This window comes from Mirounga leonina, unplaced genomic scaffold (genome assembly GCF_011800145.1).
Source record: "Mirounga leonina isolate KUSES-001 unplaced genomic scaffold, KU_Mleo_1.0 Mir_176, whole genome shotgun sequence".
Lineage (NCBI taxonomy): Eukaryota > Metazoa > Chordata > Mammalia > Carnivora > Phocidae > Mirounga > Mirounga leonina.
Window position 1 is genome coordinate 39,341,374 of NW_023270454.1, and position 18,918 is coordinate 39,360,291.

At 40.7% G+C, this 18,918-nt stretch overlaps 1 protein-coding gene across 1 annotated transcript in view; it reads left to right on the top strand.

Annotated features, from left to right (window-relative positions):
- Nucleotides 1-18,918, top strand: part of ZNF827 (zinc finger protein 827) — a 167,463-nt gene that overhangs the window by 62,329 nt on the left and 86,216 nt on the right. The window contains exon 5 of the mRNA XM_035022959.1: nucleotides 64-297. Coding sequence (XP_034878850.1) covers nucleotides 64-297 — 234 coding nt within the window. The remainder of the gene's footprint in view (nucleotides 1-63; nucleotides 298-18,918) is intronic.

Here is an 18,918-nt window from a genome sequence, read left to right on the forward strand (position 1 = left end):
AGAGGGGGAGTGGCCTTTTGTATGTGTACATATATATATATAATGCCTTTCTTCTTTTGACAGCTGCAAATCAGAAGGAGCCCATGAATCTTAATTTTAAAGTGAAAGAGGAGCCCAAGGAAGAGGAGGCCTTAAGTGCCACTTTGCCTCGGTCCAGCTATGTGTTCAGCCCGGAATCGGAATTGCCAGCCCCAAGCATCTCTGAGGACACCCTTAAGCCCCAGGAAGGGAAGGGGAATGTGCTAAGGCGGGATATGTCTGTCAAAGCAGCGTCTGAACTTCTCATGAAACTATCAGGTACTTGATTTATTCTAAAATATTCACGTTCTGATCATTTCATTTGCAGCCAACTGGGCTGCTTCCTGCATGGGTTATAATTAGGCTCATGGTAGCAATATCACATTATTGAGGCAAATTCAGGAATGATTGGATAGCTTGGCTTGCATTCCTGCGTTGTGTGTACGAGTTTGTTTGCAGATGTTGTCTGTGTACCTGTCTTGTTAAATGCAGCCTTCTTTTCCTGGGAATTGTTGGAAAACACTGCTGCTTTCTGAGATGATGCAGGTCATAATCTTAAGTGCATTCTAACGACATTCAAAGCACTTCTGCTAATTGATCAAAATATCTATTCTTTCTTAATAGAGGACCTTTCTTTTTGTGTGTATTTATGCTGTATTCTTTAAGAACCATTAAAAATATTTTTCCTAACTTAATAAACAGTTGAGATGGCTCTTGTAGTAATTAGCAATAGAGTAGCAATAAGAGATTTTACAAAGAGAAAATTTCATAGTGGACAATTACAATAATTAATCTAAGTTCTTAAGATGAATGAATAATTTTTTTGTAGTATTTAAATGTAATCTGCCTGTCAGAGATAGGAAAATTGATTATAATTTGAAATTCATATATTTTGGGTTCTTTTCCAGTCTCCCATCTGCCCCTTCAGAACAGGTAAAAATTTAGTGTCTTTTAAATTCAAGAGTATGACTTTTAGAGCATGGGAAGAAAAGTCATATCAATAATAATATACTTACCAAGTCATATCACAGCCTCAGTTAAAAGGTAATTTTTTAGAAACTATATTCAAAATGCTAATATGAATCAAAAGCTGTTTTCAGTTTGTAACTCCCTGTGCTTGGAATATGAAAGCAAGAAATGCATTAGGGATGCTCCTTCCCTATAATTTCCTCAGCAATTCTGACTGTGCTTCTGGTTGACCAGTAAGTTGGAAAGTAAGAAATTAATAGCGATTTACTTAGAGCCATTGTATCAGAACAGTTGAAATTCCTGTATTTGCCAGTTGGTGGGGTTAAGAATTCTTTCCTTTGATGTTAATTTAGAACACACTGGAACTTCAGAGGAACATGATTTGTGATAGATAAAGCAGAGTACAGTTATGACATCCTTATTATAGCCCCATTTTTCTAAACTTTGCAGTATTAGAACAGCTTCTCTTTAGCAGATGGGAGGCCTAGCAGGACTGTGCTGATTGCTGAAAGCTGAAAGTTTAAAAATATGGTGTTCCGTCCAACATATTTTCTTATACTTAAACCCTCCTTCCTGTGTCAAAAGGTCTCAGTGACGTAGAGTAATATGTCTGTTGTTTTTCCAGTCAATTCAAAGGGGTCACACAGCTCTCTGATTCTTCTTCCATAGCACAGGCTTTCACATTGCAATGACCCTCTTCCAACAGTGACTCTGGTTGGTAGGATCCCAGTGTATGCTATTTCTGTTTCAGAGTTTGCTGGGCAACCAGTATTGTGAGCAGAGAGAGATGGGGTGGCACCAGAAGATAATATGCAAAAATGAGATTTGAGGGAAGATTTTCTTTAAGGAAAACATTTTCTCCTGATCCTTCTAGGTGATATGATTTTGGACACTGAAATATGAAAGCATTTCCTAGATAATAATGAGATCCCTCAAATAGAATATGGCCATACAGCCATGCACATTTAATGATACTTGTGGACAGCAATGGTCCTTCTAAATGTTTATGTTGACTTTTGTTGAGTTTATGTGCTGTGGGGGTCAAAGACAGTTGATTGGATGACATAGTCATATTTCCAAAGGGCATCTACCCTGCTTCCTAGTATGGAATGAACACTTGTTTGAAAGACTAAGATAACTAATTTTTTTTGCCTTGAAAAAAATCCCCCAACGTTCTTTGTGTGAGAGACTTTGGTCGAAGAAATAGCATCCCAGCCCCTCTCCTCTAGATTCGCATGGTCTAGTCGGAAGTAGTCCAGGGCAATGGAATCCATTCAGTAAACGTTTTGCACTTCGAACTCCATACTTCTACATTCTAGCAGACTATGGTCAGGTAATCTGTGAAGAAGTTTCCAAGTTAGTCCTAGAAATAAACATGTGACTTAAAAAAAAAGTGTCATCTCATTCCTAAGCCCCAAGGTAAAGGGGACTCACCCTTTACTGGGTTTACAGTAGATATTAGAGTTTCTAATCATGGATGGATCAGTGCTCTTGGAAGAAGGATGTGAGGGAAAAACTTCCCATGCTCTCTTTCCTCAAGCTGCAATTTAGCAATTTCAATATTAATGTCCTGAAAGACATCCACGTAAAGAACTTGTCGGTGTCTTCAAGTCCCCCTTTCCATGATAGTTCCTGTCCCTCTGTAGACAAGAGGGGTAATTCATCTCCCAAAGCAGCCATGCAGGTTAGTCAGGGATGCCTTAGGTTCACCTGAGCTGATACCCCAAAGCCTGGCTGTGGGCGTTCTCATGAACACGAGTCCCTATTGCTTCTTGCTTTGCTAATTTCCATGTATAGTCTTCTGCCACATTGAGGAAAATCCTTTTGGCCAGGAAGAGTTGGGTGAGTGAGAAAAGTATGCCCCATGCATTATCACACATTTTGTTTCTTCTTCCAGTTTTGACCAAAGGAATAGCTAAGATGTGGAATAAAAGGATTTTTCTTCTTTGTTGTTTCTTTCCTTGAGATTAGAAGCTTTGATCTGTAGTGTAGGCTACCCTCTTAGTCTTTTCACTGAATTAATAAGAGGAAACTGGTCAACAATTTTGGCTGCTTCATTTCCAGTTTTAAATTAATTTATGTTAACTCCTTAATGATGGATGTTGGGCACGGGGCCCAGTCAAACATCATGTGAAACCTTCCCGGGTGAAGAAACATCTGTAGGTATATTGTTTTCCAAATTGACATTTACATTTTATGGGAAAAACACAGATGAGGTAGAGGCTAGGCTAAGTTTTTCATTAACTGTGTGTTTGGGAAAATCTGAGTTTTCTTCCTTCCTGTGGCTCAAATTCTACTTCCAGTTGTTAATTGGGAAGTCAAGTGCCTGACAGCTGGGCCAAGTAAATTGATTACCATAAAGAAAGCAACCCACTCTGAGGAAACTGCTGGATGTCTGTGACTACCTGTTGTTATGTGACACAAGGCAGCCAAAACAATCAGACTTTTTTGCTGAAGCGCAGAGTTGCCAAAGATAATTCCCAGAAGCCTTGATTCAAGGAGGCCAAAATCCTGAAGTTCAGTACAGAGGATCTGTAACATTAGACAGACGAAGAGAATCCTGTCACTATGAAACCCTGGTTTTGCAACGTCGAGTGACCTCACCAACTTCTGGAACAGATGTGTTATCACAGACGTGATGCAATGCTGAAGGTGACACAAAACTTGATCTGTTTTGTCTCTGTTGTACTGTAAGAGGAGTAGGTAGACACACAGATAAAGAAATGCCCCTTCTCCTTTTGGGAAGCCACATGTTTGCATGGGAATGAATACATAAAATGTACCATGTAGGTGGTTGAACCTAGAAGTAGCGGGTTAAGAATACCATTTTAAACATGTGAATTCCACAAAAATAAAAGCTGAAGTTATTTCAGAAACATTAATGAAAAATTAAGCACTTAAGTATATCTAACATGGTAAATAAAACTTCATATTAGATCTCAATTTGAGACACCTCTATAGGTTTTCTTATTTCTGTGCACAAGGAACAAACCCAAGTGGATTTCTGTTCATTTCTGATTTATATTCATTTATCCCAGTCTAGTCTTGGAAAGAAATATAAGTTATAATTGCCTCATGTAGAAAAATCCAAGCAGGCATGGATTTGAAATACATAGAGATGTTTAGGGTTCAGGGAATCTCCTGAGTAAGATAGAGCTTCAGCTGTGAAATATATATATATAATAATTACATAATAAATATTATATATATAATAATTTTTCTTTTAAAGTAATGTCTATCCCCAATGTGGGGCTCGAACTCACGGTCCCGAAATCAAGAGTCACATGCTCCACCAGCTGAGCCAGCCAGGCGCCCCATGGCTATGAAATATTTAGAAGCAGGTAAACTTGGGTAGGATGAAGTTTAAGGTGAGGTTATTCTCTGCAGTGAACTGAAACAGAGAGGAAAGAGACCCCAAAATTGACTTTATTAACAGTTTTAATTAGGGCCCTTTGGGTTATACATAATAAATCCTCTTCAGCCAGTTTAGGCAAGCGAGGGGAATTTAATAGAAGGTACAGGTTTGGGGCTAACTTATGGAACCCCAGGGCAGGGATGTAGAAGGGTGTGAGTACTTCACTGAAGCCAGGGTCTGGAGGACCACGTGGAAACCAGGAAGCTCTCACTCCCTACCTCATCCCTGCATCTCTGCACGTACAGGACCTTTTCTGTTACATAGCTCACATGGTGGAAAGTGGCAATTTCTTGCAGCTTCTGAGTTTGCCTCTTGTTCAAAAGAGGAATTCCAAATTCCAGTTGATTGCCTCAGCTGCAGTTGGGATCCACCAGTGGAAACCTGTACTGTCACTAGGGATAAGGGCATCTGGGGCAGACATGGCTGCAGTCGTATAGGATGGCTGGGAGGGAGAAGAACCACCAGAAACACATCTTGGGTGGGCAAGAATGGGGGTGGCATGAAACCAGGAAGATAAACAATATGTATGAACCACAAAAGTTTGAGGAGCAGATTATAGTAATTGCTGTTATTTAAGTATTGAATGTAAATGTGTTTTGGCCTTTGGATGACTTTTACCTTTCTTTTCCGGTAGAGTCTTGGGGGAGACCTGCCCAGCCAGGACTTTGCCTAGCCAGCCTCTCAACTCTGTAGGTGCTGAAGCAAGGTTTCTCAAAGTGTGGTCGTCAGATTGGCAGAATCAGCATGGGTGGGGGAGGATAGGGAAATGTTCAAAATGCAAATTCTTGAGCCCTACTCTGGACCTCATTGACACTCTGAGGTTGGAGGCCCAGCTGTCTGTGTTTTTGCAAGCCCTTCATGTGATCCTGACAGCTAAGTTTTGAAAAGCACCGTGCTGAGGAAATGGTTAATTAAAGAAATAAGTTTTTTCCGTCTGAGAAGAATACCTTAGGTTAAAGCTGACAGAGGACAATGCTCTATCAAATGTGCATTTTACTTTTTAAAAAGAGCATTTCTTCAGTAGAGATTCTTTCTAACTTATTATGAAATATGGTATCTGGGAACCTTTTTTTGGAAGGGCACATGTACCTAATAAATCAAGATAGTGTTGCTTGTGAGCCTCAGATTAATACTGCTTTTTTTCAGTGTTAAATTTCATGATTATTCCTGGGCGATATTGGCTTTTGTTTTGTTTTGTTTTGTTTTTGAGAGGAAAGAGCTCCTCCTCTCCCCCTCCCCAGCAAATCAAAGACCATGTCAGAGACTGTCCTATTCTAAAGAATTCCTGGAGATAAATAAGAGATTTTAGCTAAACCATTTCTTAGGGCAATAACTATTCACTGTTCTATTTAGGATTTCTCCTTTGGAAAATTGTAGTCTATCAAACTTGATAAGCAGGATGGCTTCAGTAATAACCTACAAGGATGGAAAGTAGGTATTTTAGTTTTCTATTAATGTCAGCTCACACTGGCCTCCTTCAAACCTACAAGTGATCTAATTAAGTGGTGGAAAGGACATGGGAGGCCCCATTGCACGTGGCACCTGGTGGTTCTACCTCCTCACTCAGTCCTAAAGCGAACAGGTGGACATGGTAGCAAAGTTATGGAAAAGATGTAATGAATAATTGTGAAGTATTGGTTGAAAAGCATTTTGTTTATTTATTTTATTAATATTGTCTATTTATCACATTGTCAAATGCATGGCACCAAAGAATCTGAGAGCATAAAAATGTCAAGTGGCGTAGTCTACTCAGCCTGAAATGAGAAGTTCTTTTTTTCACTTCAACTTTTTTGAGCACCTGGAGAAATTGGTTGAATCCAGTGGTCTACTACTTTTCTAAGAATTTATATATTTCACATTGTTATGTTTTCGAGGGGCTTCTAGACTGATTTTTAAGAACCATTTCATTTTTAAAAACATCTTTATTGAGAGATAATTCACATACCATAAAATTTACCAATTTAAAGTGTACAGTTCAGTGGTTTTCAGTATATTCACAGAGTTGTGCAACCATCATCACATCTAGTTATGAAACATTTTCATCACCCCGAAAAGAACTCCGTACCCATTAGCAGTCACTCCTTACCCATCCCCATGTCACCCCCACCCTAGGCAACCACTAATCTGCTATCTCTCTCTGTAGATTTGCCTGTTCTCTACATTTCATATGAATGAAAACATACAACATATGTTCTTTTGTAACTGGCTCTTTCACTTAGCATAATGTTTTTTAAAGTTCATCTCTGGGGGCACCTGGGTGGCTCAGTCAGTTAAGCGTCTGCCTTCAGCTCAGCTCATGATCCCAGGACCCTGGGATCGAGTCCTACATCGGGCTCCCTGCTCAGCGGGGAGCCTGCTTCTGCCCCTCTCCCCACTTGTGCTCTCCCTCCCTCTCTCTCTCTGTCAAATAAATAAATAAAATCTTTAAAAAAATTAAAAAATAAAGTTCATCTGTGTTGTTCCTCTATGTATCAGTACTTTATTCCTTTTTGTGGCTGAATAATATTCCATTGGATATTATTGGAATAAATACACCAATAATGTAATGTTAATTTTATATGTAGTATAAAATGGATATATACCACATTTTGTTTATCAAGTCATCTGCTGAGGAACATTTGGTTGTTGCCCAACTTATGGCTGCTGTGAACGTTCATGTACAAGTTTTTTTGTGGACATATGTTTAGTTTCTCTTGGGTATATACCTAGGAGTAGAACTGCTGAATCAAATGGTAACTCTGTGTTTAACATTTTGAGGAACTGCCAAGCTGTTTGCCAAAGCAGCTGCACCATTTTACATCCCCACCAGCAATGTATGAGAGTTTAATTTTTCCACATCCTTGCCAAAACTTTTTGTCTGTCTTTTTTATTACAGTCATCATACCGGGTATGAACTAGTATCTCACTGTGGTTTTGATTTGCATTTCCCTGATGACTAAGCACTTTTTCATGTGCTTATTGGCCATTTGTGTATCTTCTTTGGAGAAATGTCTATTCAAGTCCTTTTCCTGCTTTTTGAGTTATTTGTCCTTTTATTCTTGAGTTGTAAAAATTCCTTAGGTATTCTGAATATACGCCCCTTAGCAGATGTATGATTTGCAAATATTTTCTCCTATTCTGCTGATTGTCTTTTCATTTTCTTAATGGTATTATTTGTAGCACAAAGGGTTTTGGGTGGCTCAGTCAGTTAAGCGTCCGACTCTTTTTTTTTTTTGTAGCACAAAGGGTTTTAATTTTGATACAGTCCAGTTTATCTCTCTTTTCTTTTGTTGCTTGTGAGCACCATCACATTTTCCATAATTCCAGAAATTAAGTAAAAATGCAGACTTGTTTAATATTAAAATGAAAGCCTGTCTTTACTTATATAAGGGCAGCATTTAATTTGCAGATATAAAGCCTATGAAAACTAATTTATTGACTACAGGCCTCCTAGTGGAATTAAGCCGTCTGATTTCTGTATTTGCAATAGCATTCTCTAGTTCAGCTGATGGCAAAGAATATTTGTATGTCAACTTTTTTTCCTAAAGATTTACTTATTTATTTTAGAGACAGAGAGCGGGGGAGGGGCAGAGAGAGAGCAGGGGGAGGGGCAGAGAGAGAAGGAGAGAGAGAATCTCAAGCAGACTCCCCGCTGAGCACGGAGCCCACTGTGGAGCTCGATGTCATGACCCTGTGATCATGACCTGAGCCAAAATCAAGAATCGGATGCTTAACTGACTGAGCCACCCAGGCACCCTGTATGTCAACTTTTTAAATGACTTATAATGAATGTGACTAGTAATGGGCTTCCAACTAATGGCCAGATCACTTTCCTCATGCCATATATATCCAAGCAACTCTCGGGATATGCATGTGTATGTATGTGTATATGAATATCTATGTGTATATGAATATGTATGCGTACATGTATGTGTATGTACACACACATACAAAGAAAACCCATAACTGGGGGAGTTAAATCTTAAATAAGGAATTAGACTCTTCTTTTAGTACTTGAAAACTCAGTGAGAATTGAAGGTATATGGAGTGTGAAAACCATGTCTTATACAAACAGGGACTAAATCACTTTAATAAGATAAAAATATGACATGTTTATATACTAAAAAGAATCCTTTTCTTGAAGGACTAGATCTTGTTAAACTCAACAGAGATACAGCGGTTTTATTTACCTGACTCTTCAGACAGGACAGAGTAGCACCTAGCCATGGTCTGGAAGGACCATTCTTTTCCCAGCAAGAAGAGGGAACTTGCTTCGAGCAGATTCTCCCACAATAACTGGTGTTACCCTCACTCTTTGACTAGTAAGCACCCTTCTACTCATTTCATAATTTCACACACAGCTTACAGATCTTGGAGACACATGCCTGAATGGCTGTTGGTGCCCCCCCACCTCATGTGGAAGCTCTTCCGGCTCACACCCCCAAGGGTCAGTGCCTCTGCACCTGCTTTTCCCTGTAGAGCCCTCACCCCTCTGGTCATCCTTTTGCTTATAGCTGCATATGTTAATATAGTCGCGAAAATTTGTACTGGCCTGGGTTTCCAGAAACCAGGCAAGAACTCTGAAAGGAATTTCACTGGCTCCACCTTCGTTATAGATTCCTTTTCTGTTTGGCTGAACTGGGGGAGAGAGGGGTTTGACCACAGCTGGAAGGGTTGAGGGTAGATGATGTGGAGGTGTTCCAGATCTTCCTTGATCTTCCCCTTGAGGGAAGAAAATGAAGAATGACACCTAGAAAATGTGCTTGCAGTTGGGATAGTGTGCCCTCTTGATTCCTGTGTTGTTTTTGGTTTCCTGGTATAAATGACTACAGATGTTATCCACAACACAAACTGTGGCACTGAGAGACCACTAACAAATACTATTCAATGGTGACAACTCTACGAAGAAGCTTTATTGTCTGAGGGATCCAGTTGCAGTATGGATGCAAATAGTTGAGCAACCAAACACATCCTGTTCCATTTTTCACACAGAGGACAAAGGTCCCTGCCAGGTAAAAGCCGTGTGCCCTATCACTGCATTTGGATCTCCTCTACTGCTCTAGCTTTTTATAGTTCTTACCCGGCCTTTTTGCTATATGTTACCACAGTTATAGTCTTGTCAGGAAGAGCACGACCATTATTTCCCTCAACAAGAGCTCTAAAACATTCTCATTCCACAGTAGCTTTTCTCTTCATTGCCATATTAACCTTTCACCTTTCACTTATCCGTGTCAAGGAAGGGGGACATTCACATGTATGGATAAACCCCATGGATTCTGTGCTCATCTGGGTACAAACTGGTATCACAGATCTAGCTCTGGAGAAGAGAACCCTTTCTCCACTGCCAGGAAGCCTGTCCACTGCTGAGTGGTCACATCGCCCACTGAACAGGGGCTCGAGTGGTAGTGCCTGGGCCACTCACTGCACTGAGCACCGGAAGATACCCACAATCTGAGAGCGACAGGCTCTGTTTCCCTTGGGTAGGGGAATGTTCAGAATGGCCCAAGAATGGGAAACTTCTGTGAAGCGAACGATTTCTCCTTTATGGCTTCTGTTCCTCTTTTTAAAAATTTTTTTTCCTAAATTTAAAAAATTTTAGTGTTATATTAGTTTTAGGTATACAATTTAATGATTGAGCAATTTTTGTATATTACTCAGTGCTCATCGAGATAAGTGTACTCTTAATCTTTATCTGTTTCACCCATACCCCCACTCACCTTCCCTCTGGCAAGCACCAGTTTGTTCTCTGTATTTAAGAGTCTGATTTTTTTCTTTGTCTCTTTCTTTCTTTGTTTATTCATTTGTTTCTTAAATTCCACACATGAGTAAAACCATATGGTATTTGTCTTTCTCTGACTGACTTATTTCATTTAGCATTATACCCTCTAGGTCCATCCGTGTTGTTACAAATGGCAAGATCTCATTCTTTTTTATGGCTGAGTCATATTCTATTGTGTGTATGCGCGTGTGTGTCTGTGTGTGTATATACACACATCACATCTTATTTATCCATTCATCTATGGATGGACACTTGGGTTGCTTCCGTATCTGAGCTGTTGTAAATAACCTAGGGGTGCGTATGTATTTTTGAATTAGTGATTTCATTTCCTTTGGGTAAATACCCAGTAGTAGTGGTAATTCTATTTTGAGTCTTTTGAGGAACCTCCGTACTGTTTTCCACAATGGCTGCACCAGTTTGCATTCCCACCAACAGTGCAAGAGGGTTCCTTTTTCTCCAAATCGTCACCAACATCTGTTGTTTCTTGTGTTGTTGATTTTAGCCATTTTGACAGTAGGTATTATCTCATTGTGGTTTTGATTTGCATCTCCCTGATAAGTTGTGATGTTGAGCATCTTTTCATGTGTCCGTTGGCCATCTGTATGTCTTCTTTGGAAAAATATTCATGTCTTCGGGCCATTTTTAAGTGGATTATTAATTTTTTGGTGTTGAGTTGTATAAGTTCTTTATATATTTTGGATAGTAATCCCTCATTGAATATATTATTTGCAAATATTTTCTCCCATTCAGTAGGTTGCCTTTTTGTTTTGTTGATGTTTCCTTCCCTGCACAAAAGTTTTTTATTTTGGTGTAGTCCCAGTAGTTTACTTCTGCTTTTGTTTCCCTTGCTTCAGCAGACATATCTAGAAAAATGTTTCTATGGCCAATGTTAAAGAAATTACTGTCTATGTTTTCTTCTAGGAGTTTTTTGGTTTCAGATCTCATATTTAGGTCTTTAATCCATTTTGAGTTTATTTTTGTGTATGGTGTAAAAAAATGATTCAGTTTCATTCTTTTACATGTAGCTGTCCAGTTTTCCCAACACCATTTATTTCCCAACACCATTTCCCATTGTGTATTCTTGCCTCCTTTGTTGTAGATTAATTGACGATATAAGCATGTGTTTATTTTGGGGCTCTCCTGTTCTGTTGATCTGTGTGTCTGTTTTTGTGCCAGTACCATCCTGTTTGATTACTACAGCTTTGTAGTCTGTCTTGAAATCTGGGACTGTGATGCCTCCAGCTTTGTTCTTCTTTCTCAGTACTGTTTTGGCTATTCAGGGTCTTCTATGGTTCTTACAAATCTTAGTATTATTTGTTCTAGTGATGTGAAGAGTATAGTTGGTATTTTAATAGGAATTGCCTTAAATCTGTAGATTGCTTTAGGTAGTATGGGCATTTTAACGATACTGCTTCTTCTAATCCATGAGCATGGAATATCTTTCCATTTGTTTCTGTCATCTTCAATTTCTTTCATCAGTGTTTTATAGTTTTTGGAGTACAGGCCTTTTACCTCCTTGGTTAGGTTTATTCCTAGGTATTTTATTATTTTTGTACAATTATAAATAGGATTGTTTACTTAACTTCTCTTTCTGTTACTTCATTATTAGTGTATAGAAATGCAGTGGGTTTCTGTATATTAATTTTGTATCCTGTGACGTTACTGAATTCATATTTCAGTTCTAGTAGTTTTTTGGTGGAGTCTTTAGGGTTTTCTTTATATAGTATCATGTCATCTGCAGATAGTGAAAGTATTACTTCTTCCTCACCAATGTGAATGCCTTTTATTCCTTCTTGTTGTCTGATTGCTGTGGCTAGGACTTCTAGTACTGTGTTGAATAAATGTGGTGAAAGTGGACAGCTCTGTCTTGTTCTTAATCTTAAAGGAAAAGCTGTCAGTTTTTCACCATTGAGTATGGTGTTAGCTGTGGGGTTTTTATGAATGGCCTTTATTATGTTGAGGTATGCTCCCTCTAAGCCTGCTTTGTTGAGAGCTTTGATCATGAATAGATGTTGTACTCTGCTTTTGCTGTGTCTACTGAGATGATCATATGGTTTTAATCTTTTCTCCTATTAATGTGTTGTATCATGTTGATTAATTTGCAAATATTGAACCACCCTTGCATCCTTGAAATAAATCCCACTTGATCGTGGCGAATGGTTTTTTTAATGCATTGTTGAATCGGTTTGCTAATATTTTTTTGAAGATTTTTGCATCTGTGTTCATCAAAGATATTGGCCTATAGTTTTATTTTTGTAATGTCTTTATCTGGTTCTGGTATCACGGTAATGCTGGCCCTGTGGAATGAATTTGGAAACTCTCCTTCCTCTTCTATATTTTGGAAGTTTTGAGAACAATAGGTACTAACTCTTCTTTAAATGTTTGGTAGAATTCACCTGTGAAGCCATCTTGTCCTGGACTTTTGTTTGTTGGAAGTTTGTTTTTTGTTGTTTTTTTTTTTTAGATTTTATTTATTTATTTATTTATTTGACAGAGAGAGAGACCGCGAGAGAGGGAACACAAGCAGGGGGAGTGGGAGAGGGAGAAGCAGGCTTCCCGCCGAGCAGGGAGCCCGATGCGGGGCTCGATCCCAGGACCCTGGGATCGTGACCTGAGCCGAAGGCAGCCGCTTAACCAACTGAGCCACCCAGGCGCCCCTGTTGGAAGTTTTTTGATTACTGATTTAGTTTCATTACTAGTAATCAGTCTGTTCAAATTTTCTATTTGGTTCTGATCCAGTTTTAGAAGGTTGTATGTTTCTAGGAATTTATCCATTTCTTCTAGGTTATCAATTTGTTGGTGTACAATTTTTCTTTTCTTTTTTTTTTTTTGTTTTAAGATTTTATTTATTTATTTGAGAGAGAGAGTGAGAGAGAGAGAGAGCACAAGAGGGGGGAGCGGGAGAGGGAGAAGCAGGCTCCCTGCCAAGCAGGGAGCCCGATGCGGGACTCGATCCAGGGACTCCAGGATCATGACCTGAGCCGAAGGCAGTCGCTTAACCAACTGAGCCACCCAGGCGCCCTTGGTGTACAATTTTTCATAATCTCTTATAATCCTTTGTATTTCTGTGGTGTCAGTTACTATTTCTCCTTCATTTCTTTTTTTTTTTTTTTAAGATTTTATTTATTTATTTGACAGAGAGATAGAGAGAGAGCACAAGTAGGCAGAGTGGCAAGCAGAGGGAGAGGGAGAAGCAGGCTCCCGGCGGAGCAGGGAGTCAGACGCAGGGCTCGATCCCAGGACCCCAGGATCGTGACCTGAGCCGAAGGCAGGCGCTTAACTGACTGAGCCACCCAGGCGCCCCTCTCCTTCATTTCTGATTTCATTTGAGTCCCCTTTCTTTCTTGGTGAGTCTGGCTAAAAGTTTATCAATTTTGTTTATCTTTTCAAAGAACCAGTTCCTGGTTTCATTGATCTGTTCTGTTGGGGTTTTTTTAGTCTCTATTTCATTTATTTCTGCTCTAATCTTTATTATTTCCTTCCTCCTACTCACTTTAGGCTTTGTTTCTATTTCTCCTTTATGGCTTCTATTATTCTTACATGAAGATGAAGGATTGAGAGGGGCATTTTTGCTTTATCCAAATGCGAGGACCAATGCCATTCTGTCTGAAGGGATCTTGGTCTTCCCTCTTCATAATTCTATTTACGCCACCCATGTATCTGTTTTTCCCCAATCTGAACCATCCTGAGTTTGTGCTGTGAGGTGATTTACTTCCTATTTCCTAAATTGGGGACAGCAGCTGGATTCCAGCACATTTCCTGGTTTCCCGTGACTTGCCATGTGCTTGGATCACTTATCTCCCCAGCTGGAGAAATGGGGGGAAGTGATAGAATATAGTTGTGACCCACCACATTTCATCTTAGGGCCAAAATCAGGTGGTGAGGGTCGTTGTCTAAAGAATGAATTATGAACTCCCTCCTTACTTCCTGCTACTACCATCCTTATCCCCATAAACTTACCTAAAGATAGACACACAGTTCCCTACCGTTGCTACCAGAAATTCTTCCTAGTGTTCTGGGGTAGGGGCATTCATGGAGATAGCCTTATTGGAGGCTTTCTGTGGTCCACATATATGTAGCCAAAGGTACGTTTCATAGCCCCTCTGGTCGAGAGGGAAAGAGGCTCTCAGCAGAGCCAAAAGATTAATGAGAACGAAAGGTGAGAGTGCAGTGATTTGCGGGACTTACTTTGAGAGTGGAATCATCCTGCCTCACTCTATACATTTGAATATTGGTACTCGTCTTCAGTTGGAATTCATCAATGCTTATTTAGCTCACAGATTGGATAATATGTAGATAATACCTTTTTGCCTCCACTTTGTTTTAAAGAGCTGTGGAAAAGAAAAAAGAAAACTGGGGAGTAGGAGGAGGAGGATAGTTTAACCAGGACAGATGGTGGTCTCTTCTCAGTTACTTGTGCTAAAGCCTTTGCGCCCTGTTTATCCCATTTTAATGCTGTTTAAAATATATTCTCCTAACACATTGTTTATGTTAGAAAGCTCTTCCTATATGACTCTCTCTCGGCTTTCCGGGAGACATCCAGAGCTAAAGTGTTCATCCTGTGGTAACAGTGAGTGTTCAAGCGTTAGGCCTCATTGTCCGATTTGGGGTTACCTCCCCCTTCTCCCTGGTTGGCTGTTTCATTGCTCTTCAGCACCTGCCCAGGAGAGGACACAGAGAGAGAGGAAGGGAAATTCAAATGAGTCATTTATTGCTACTTGTAAGTAGCTTTGATTTCAAAAACATTTGGAAGAGAAGGTTGAAACACAGCCAGAATACATCATGAGGATACCCATGCACTCATGTCTCCAAGAACTAAGGGGAATTAAGAGCCCAGAGGGACCATTTTCCACCATCAGATGGTCTCACCCCCGGTCTAAGGGTTCCCGCAAGCATGGTGCTAGGGACAGTGCCCTAGCAAAAGCAAACGCTCATTTATCACTGGCTCTAAGGGATTTGATTTCTGGCACAAGTATGTAAAGATTTCTTGGGCTTAAATGAACTCTGTCCTTTAGTTCTCTCTTATCTCTCTACTTCTTCTTTATGGTCTTCCTTCTTTCTTCTTATTTTTGTTTGTTTTTTCTTCCACTTATTCATTTTTTCAACAAGTATTTATTGAGCTCCTACTATTTTCTAAGCCCTGCTTTAGGTCCTAAAGGGAACCTAGGGGAATAAAACAGTGCCCTCTCCTGCACAGGTCCTGCATTCTCTTCCCACCCCATCTGTTGCTACCCATACTTCCCTCCCTCACTCTAGTTAATTAGTGCCTGGGTTAATATCTGTTGTTATGGGATGTTCTGCTCTCTGCACCATGCTTACCAGCCCTTCCCTGCCTGCTGGAAACATCAACCAATGGAAGAGAAATAGTCAAGGCTTCTCAACAGAGATAGCCTGGGGGCATGATTCAGTAATATTTAGTACCACCCAAGGAAAACATGTGAAACTTGTCTGTATATACTTATACCCTGGTACCATCTTTTAGTGGAAAATACTTAAAAGTTTAGAAAACTCTCAGCTATTGAGAGAAAACTCTTCACTTGCTCCTTCCTGTCTTTGGGTATTAGGGACTCTCTCTGTCCTTCTCCCTCCTCTTTGGGCGTAAAGCAGTGACCAACTGATCACTTGACAGAGATGGACCTTGCTTTTTGGTTATTTTCATGTCAGCAGGAATTTTACTGAATCTTGCAAGGATTTTATTTAAAACCTACACCCCCAACCAGCATTCAGGTTCAGAGAAGGATATATAAAGGCCTATTAATCACAGCAGATGAGGTGGACAGGGCTTAGATTTATTAAATGGCAAAGGATAATAATGTTAAATAGATTTAAGGTTAGATCAGATGCTTTAATTGACCCTTTTACTTTCTTTCTTTTTTTTTTTAATGTGAGACAAGTGAAGTGTATTCTGGACATTAGATGAAAAATAGGTTAATTTTTTAAAAATGAGATCATTTGGAATGTTACCAAATGGTGGACGTACAGTTTAAATGTGCCTCTTTAGCTAATTTCTAGTGAAATCATCAAATGAAAAGAAAACAAGATGATTGGGAGAGGTTTTACATTAACACTGGGACACTCAGAGGTCAGCAGATAATGACTGAGCCACTCCACGTCATCTGCTGGTTGGAGAAACTGATCTCCTGGAGCCCCCAGTGACTGAAAGATTTTCATTCTTGATTGTCATTGGACACAAGTGAAATTGTGCAGAATTCGTTTAGTGTGATGGACACATCCTGACTTGTGATCATCTTCTGCGTGACCAGAAGGGGGGAGGGACTTCCTTTTCGTCACGTGAGCCTCCTGTGTCATCTAATGCTAGGCAACATCAGACCCAGAATCGAGTCCAAAACTTGTGCTGCAACCATGGGCCCGGTTTGGTGGCCAATCTGAAAACACCAGCAAATGCCCAGCTGAGCTATCTCAGGCAAGGACCTGTTGCATTGCTTGCTGGTCTGGAGGATGCAAAGGCAAGTTTAAAAATTGACCAAAGGATAAAGCCTCAACTACTTTGCTCTGATGGAAAATAATGTTTCTTGGACCCCAGAAAGAGAACTTCCAGGGCTCACTAACTCTTTATTACCTTTAAAGTTCAAGTTCCATTTTTGAGGGCATATTTGTTCCTTGAAGATTCAGATAGAACACCTGGTACTCCTCATTGTAGGTTTTTATTTTATTTTTAAAATATTTATTTATTTATTTGAGAGAGAGAGAGAGAGCATGAGCAGGGGTGGGGGGAAAGGAGAAGCAGACTCCCCACTGAACAAGGAGCCCTATGTGTGAAGCTCGATCCCAGGACCCTGAGATCCTGACCTGAACTGAAGGCAGATGCCTAACCAACTGAGCCACCCAGGCGCCCTGTAGGTTTTTAAAAACTTGATTCTAAGTGGACCCCCTGCTTACCTCTGTCTAGTGAACTGTGATTTCTAGTGTGCATAGCTAAATCTTCAGATGTTTGTGACTTCTCCTTCCTGAGTTGCCAGGTAGTATATGGTAGAGGGGAAATAACTCACAATTTTGGTGAGCCAATTCAAAAGGCCAATTCTGATAAAATGTCTTTGAAATTGTTTTAGGAATCGAAAGTGTGTGTGTGTGTGTGTGTACTGTAGGTCACTGTAGGGCTCTTCTGTTAGAATATACTGTTCTCAAAGATTCTTGTATATTATTAGAAGAACCAGAGTAAAATCTTCTGCCCTTCTGTTTTGTTTCACGGAGAGCATTTGCCCTTGTTTTCCCCAGGAGCAGATGAGCAGTGTGTCCATAGGGAGAGTAGGAAACTGATCAGAGCATGTGTTTTGCCTTTCTCTGGGGTATGGAGCACCCATGGAAAAGCCACAGCCTTGGATTTCATTCCTCAGAGCAGGAATGGGGAGCTTCTCCCTGCTGAGGCCCGCAGCACTCTAGGCATTGTGGAAATGAACCAAGGGCCACGCTGTGGAGAAAAATGAAACTTAGGATGAACTAACCGTGGAGAAGCCTATACCGATCTGGTCCCCTAAAGAAGGGAAAATTGTGTCTGGATGCTTGTGCTTGTGTTCCATGTGATCGCTACTTTAGAGAGACAGGGTAGGCTAAGAAAGAGGAAAGGAAGAATACCATTCAGCGTGTGAGACTCGGGTTCTTCATTCCCATATGAAGAGTGGGGCTAGGTTTCTCTCCACTTCACTGGGGACCCAGCTCCACTCACAAGGTGAGGGCAAGGCCGCCGGGCCAAGGCTGCCTCACTCCCACATTGCTTCTCTCTGAGGACAAAGAGTCCAACGGGTGGTGTCAGACTTCTGTGGAATAACATTTACACTTCGGCCTCCATCCTTGCCTCAGAGGCTCAGGGAGAGGCCTGGGGCTCCGTCTTTCCCCGAGCCACCAAGGAAACCCACCCCAACTCTTCAGTCCATTTGGTTTTGGCAAGGGCAAAGTCAAGCAAGAGAAAGCAAAGGCAGAGAGCGGCCACCTTGATCAGACGCCCGCGGGTGCCAGGCCCTGCGATAGGATGCCACCGTGTGAGCTTATTTCTTGTCCCTGGTTGTTCCTTTCACTTCACCTGGGTCCCTTGCCCTGCACTGTTGTTCACAGAGTGTTAGTAACAAACCCACAGTCTACAGGAATCGGGTTTCACACCTGGACGGAGTTTTTAGGACCAGTGAGAACCCCGTATCTTTGAGGATGGCCAGCTGGAGATGAAAGATTTTTTTTTTTTTTAAGATTTTTTATTTATTTATTGGAGAGAGAGATAATGAGAGACAGAGAGCACGAGAGGGAGGAGAGTCAGAGGGAGAAGCAGACTCCCCGCTGAGCAGGGAGCCCGATGCGGGACTCGATCCCGGGACTCGATCCAGGGACTCCAGGATCATGACCTGAGCCGAAGGCAGTCGCTCAACCAACTGAGCCACCCAGGCGCCCTGAGATGAGAGATTTTTAATTTATCTAATTGACACGAATATCATTCTAAAAAGTGTACTGTTTCCACATGGCATCATTGGTGTTGCTTCCACACGCATTCTTTGAAGCCTCTTGTTATTCTAAAATGCTAGTTCAGGGTCACGATCGTGAACCAGCTGGAGCGAGAAGGGGCAATTTTTATTGTCTGTATCAGTGCCATTGTCAATGTTTCATCCTTTCATATTTTTGGTTTTTTTTTTTTTTTTTAAAGATCTTATTTATTTATTTGACAGAGAGAAAGCACAAGCAGGGGAGAGGGAAAGGGAGAAGCAGGCTCTCGCTGAGCAGGGAGCCCAATGCTGGGCTCGATCCCAGGACCCTG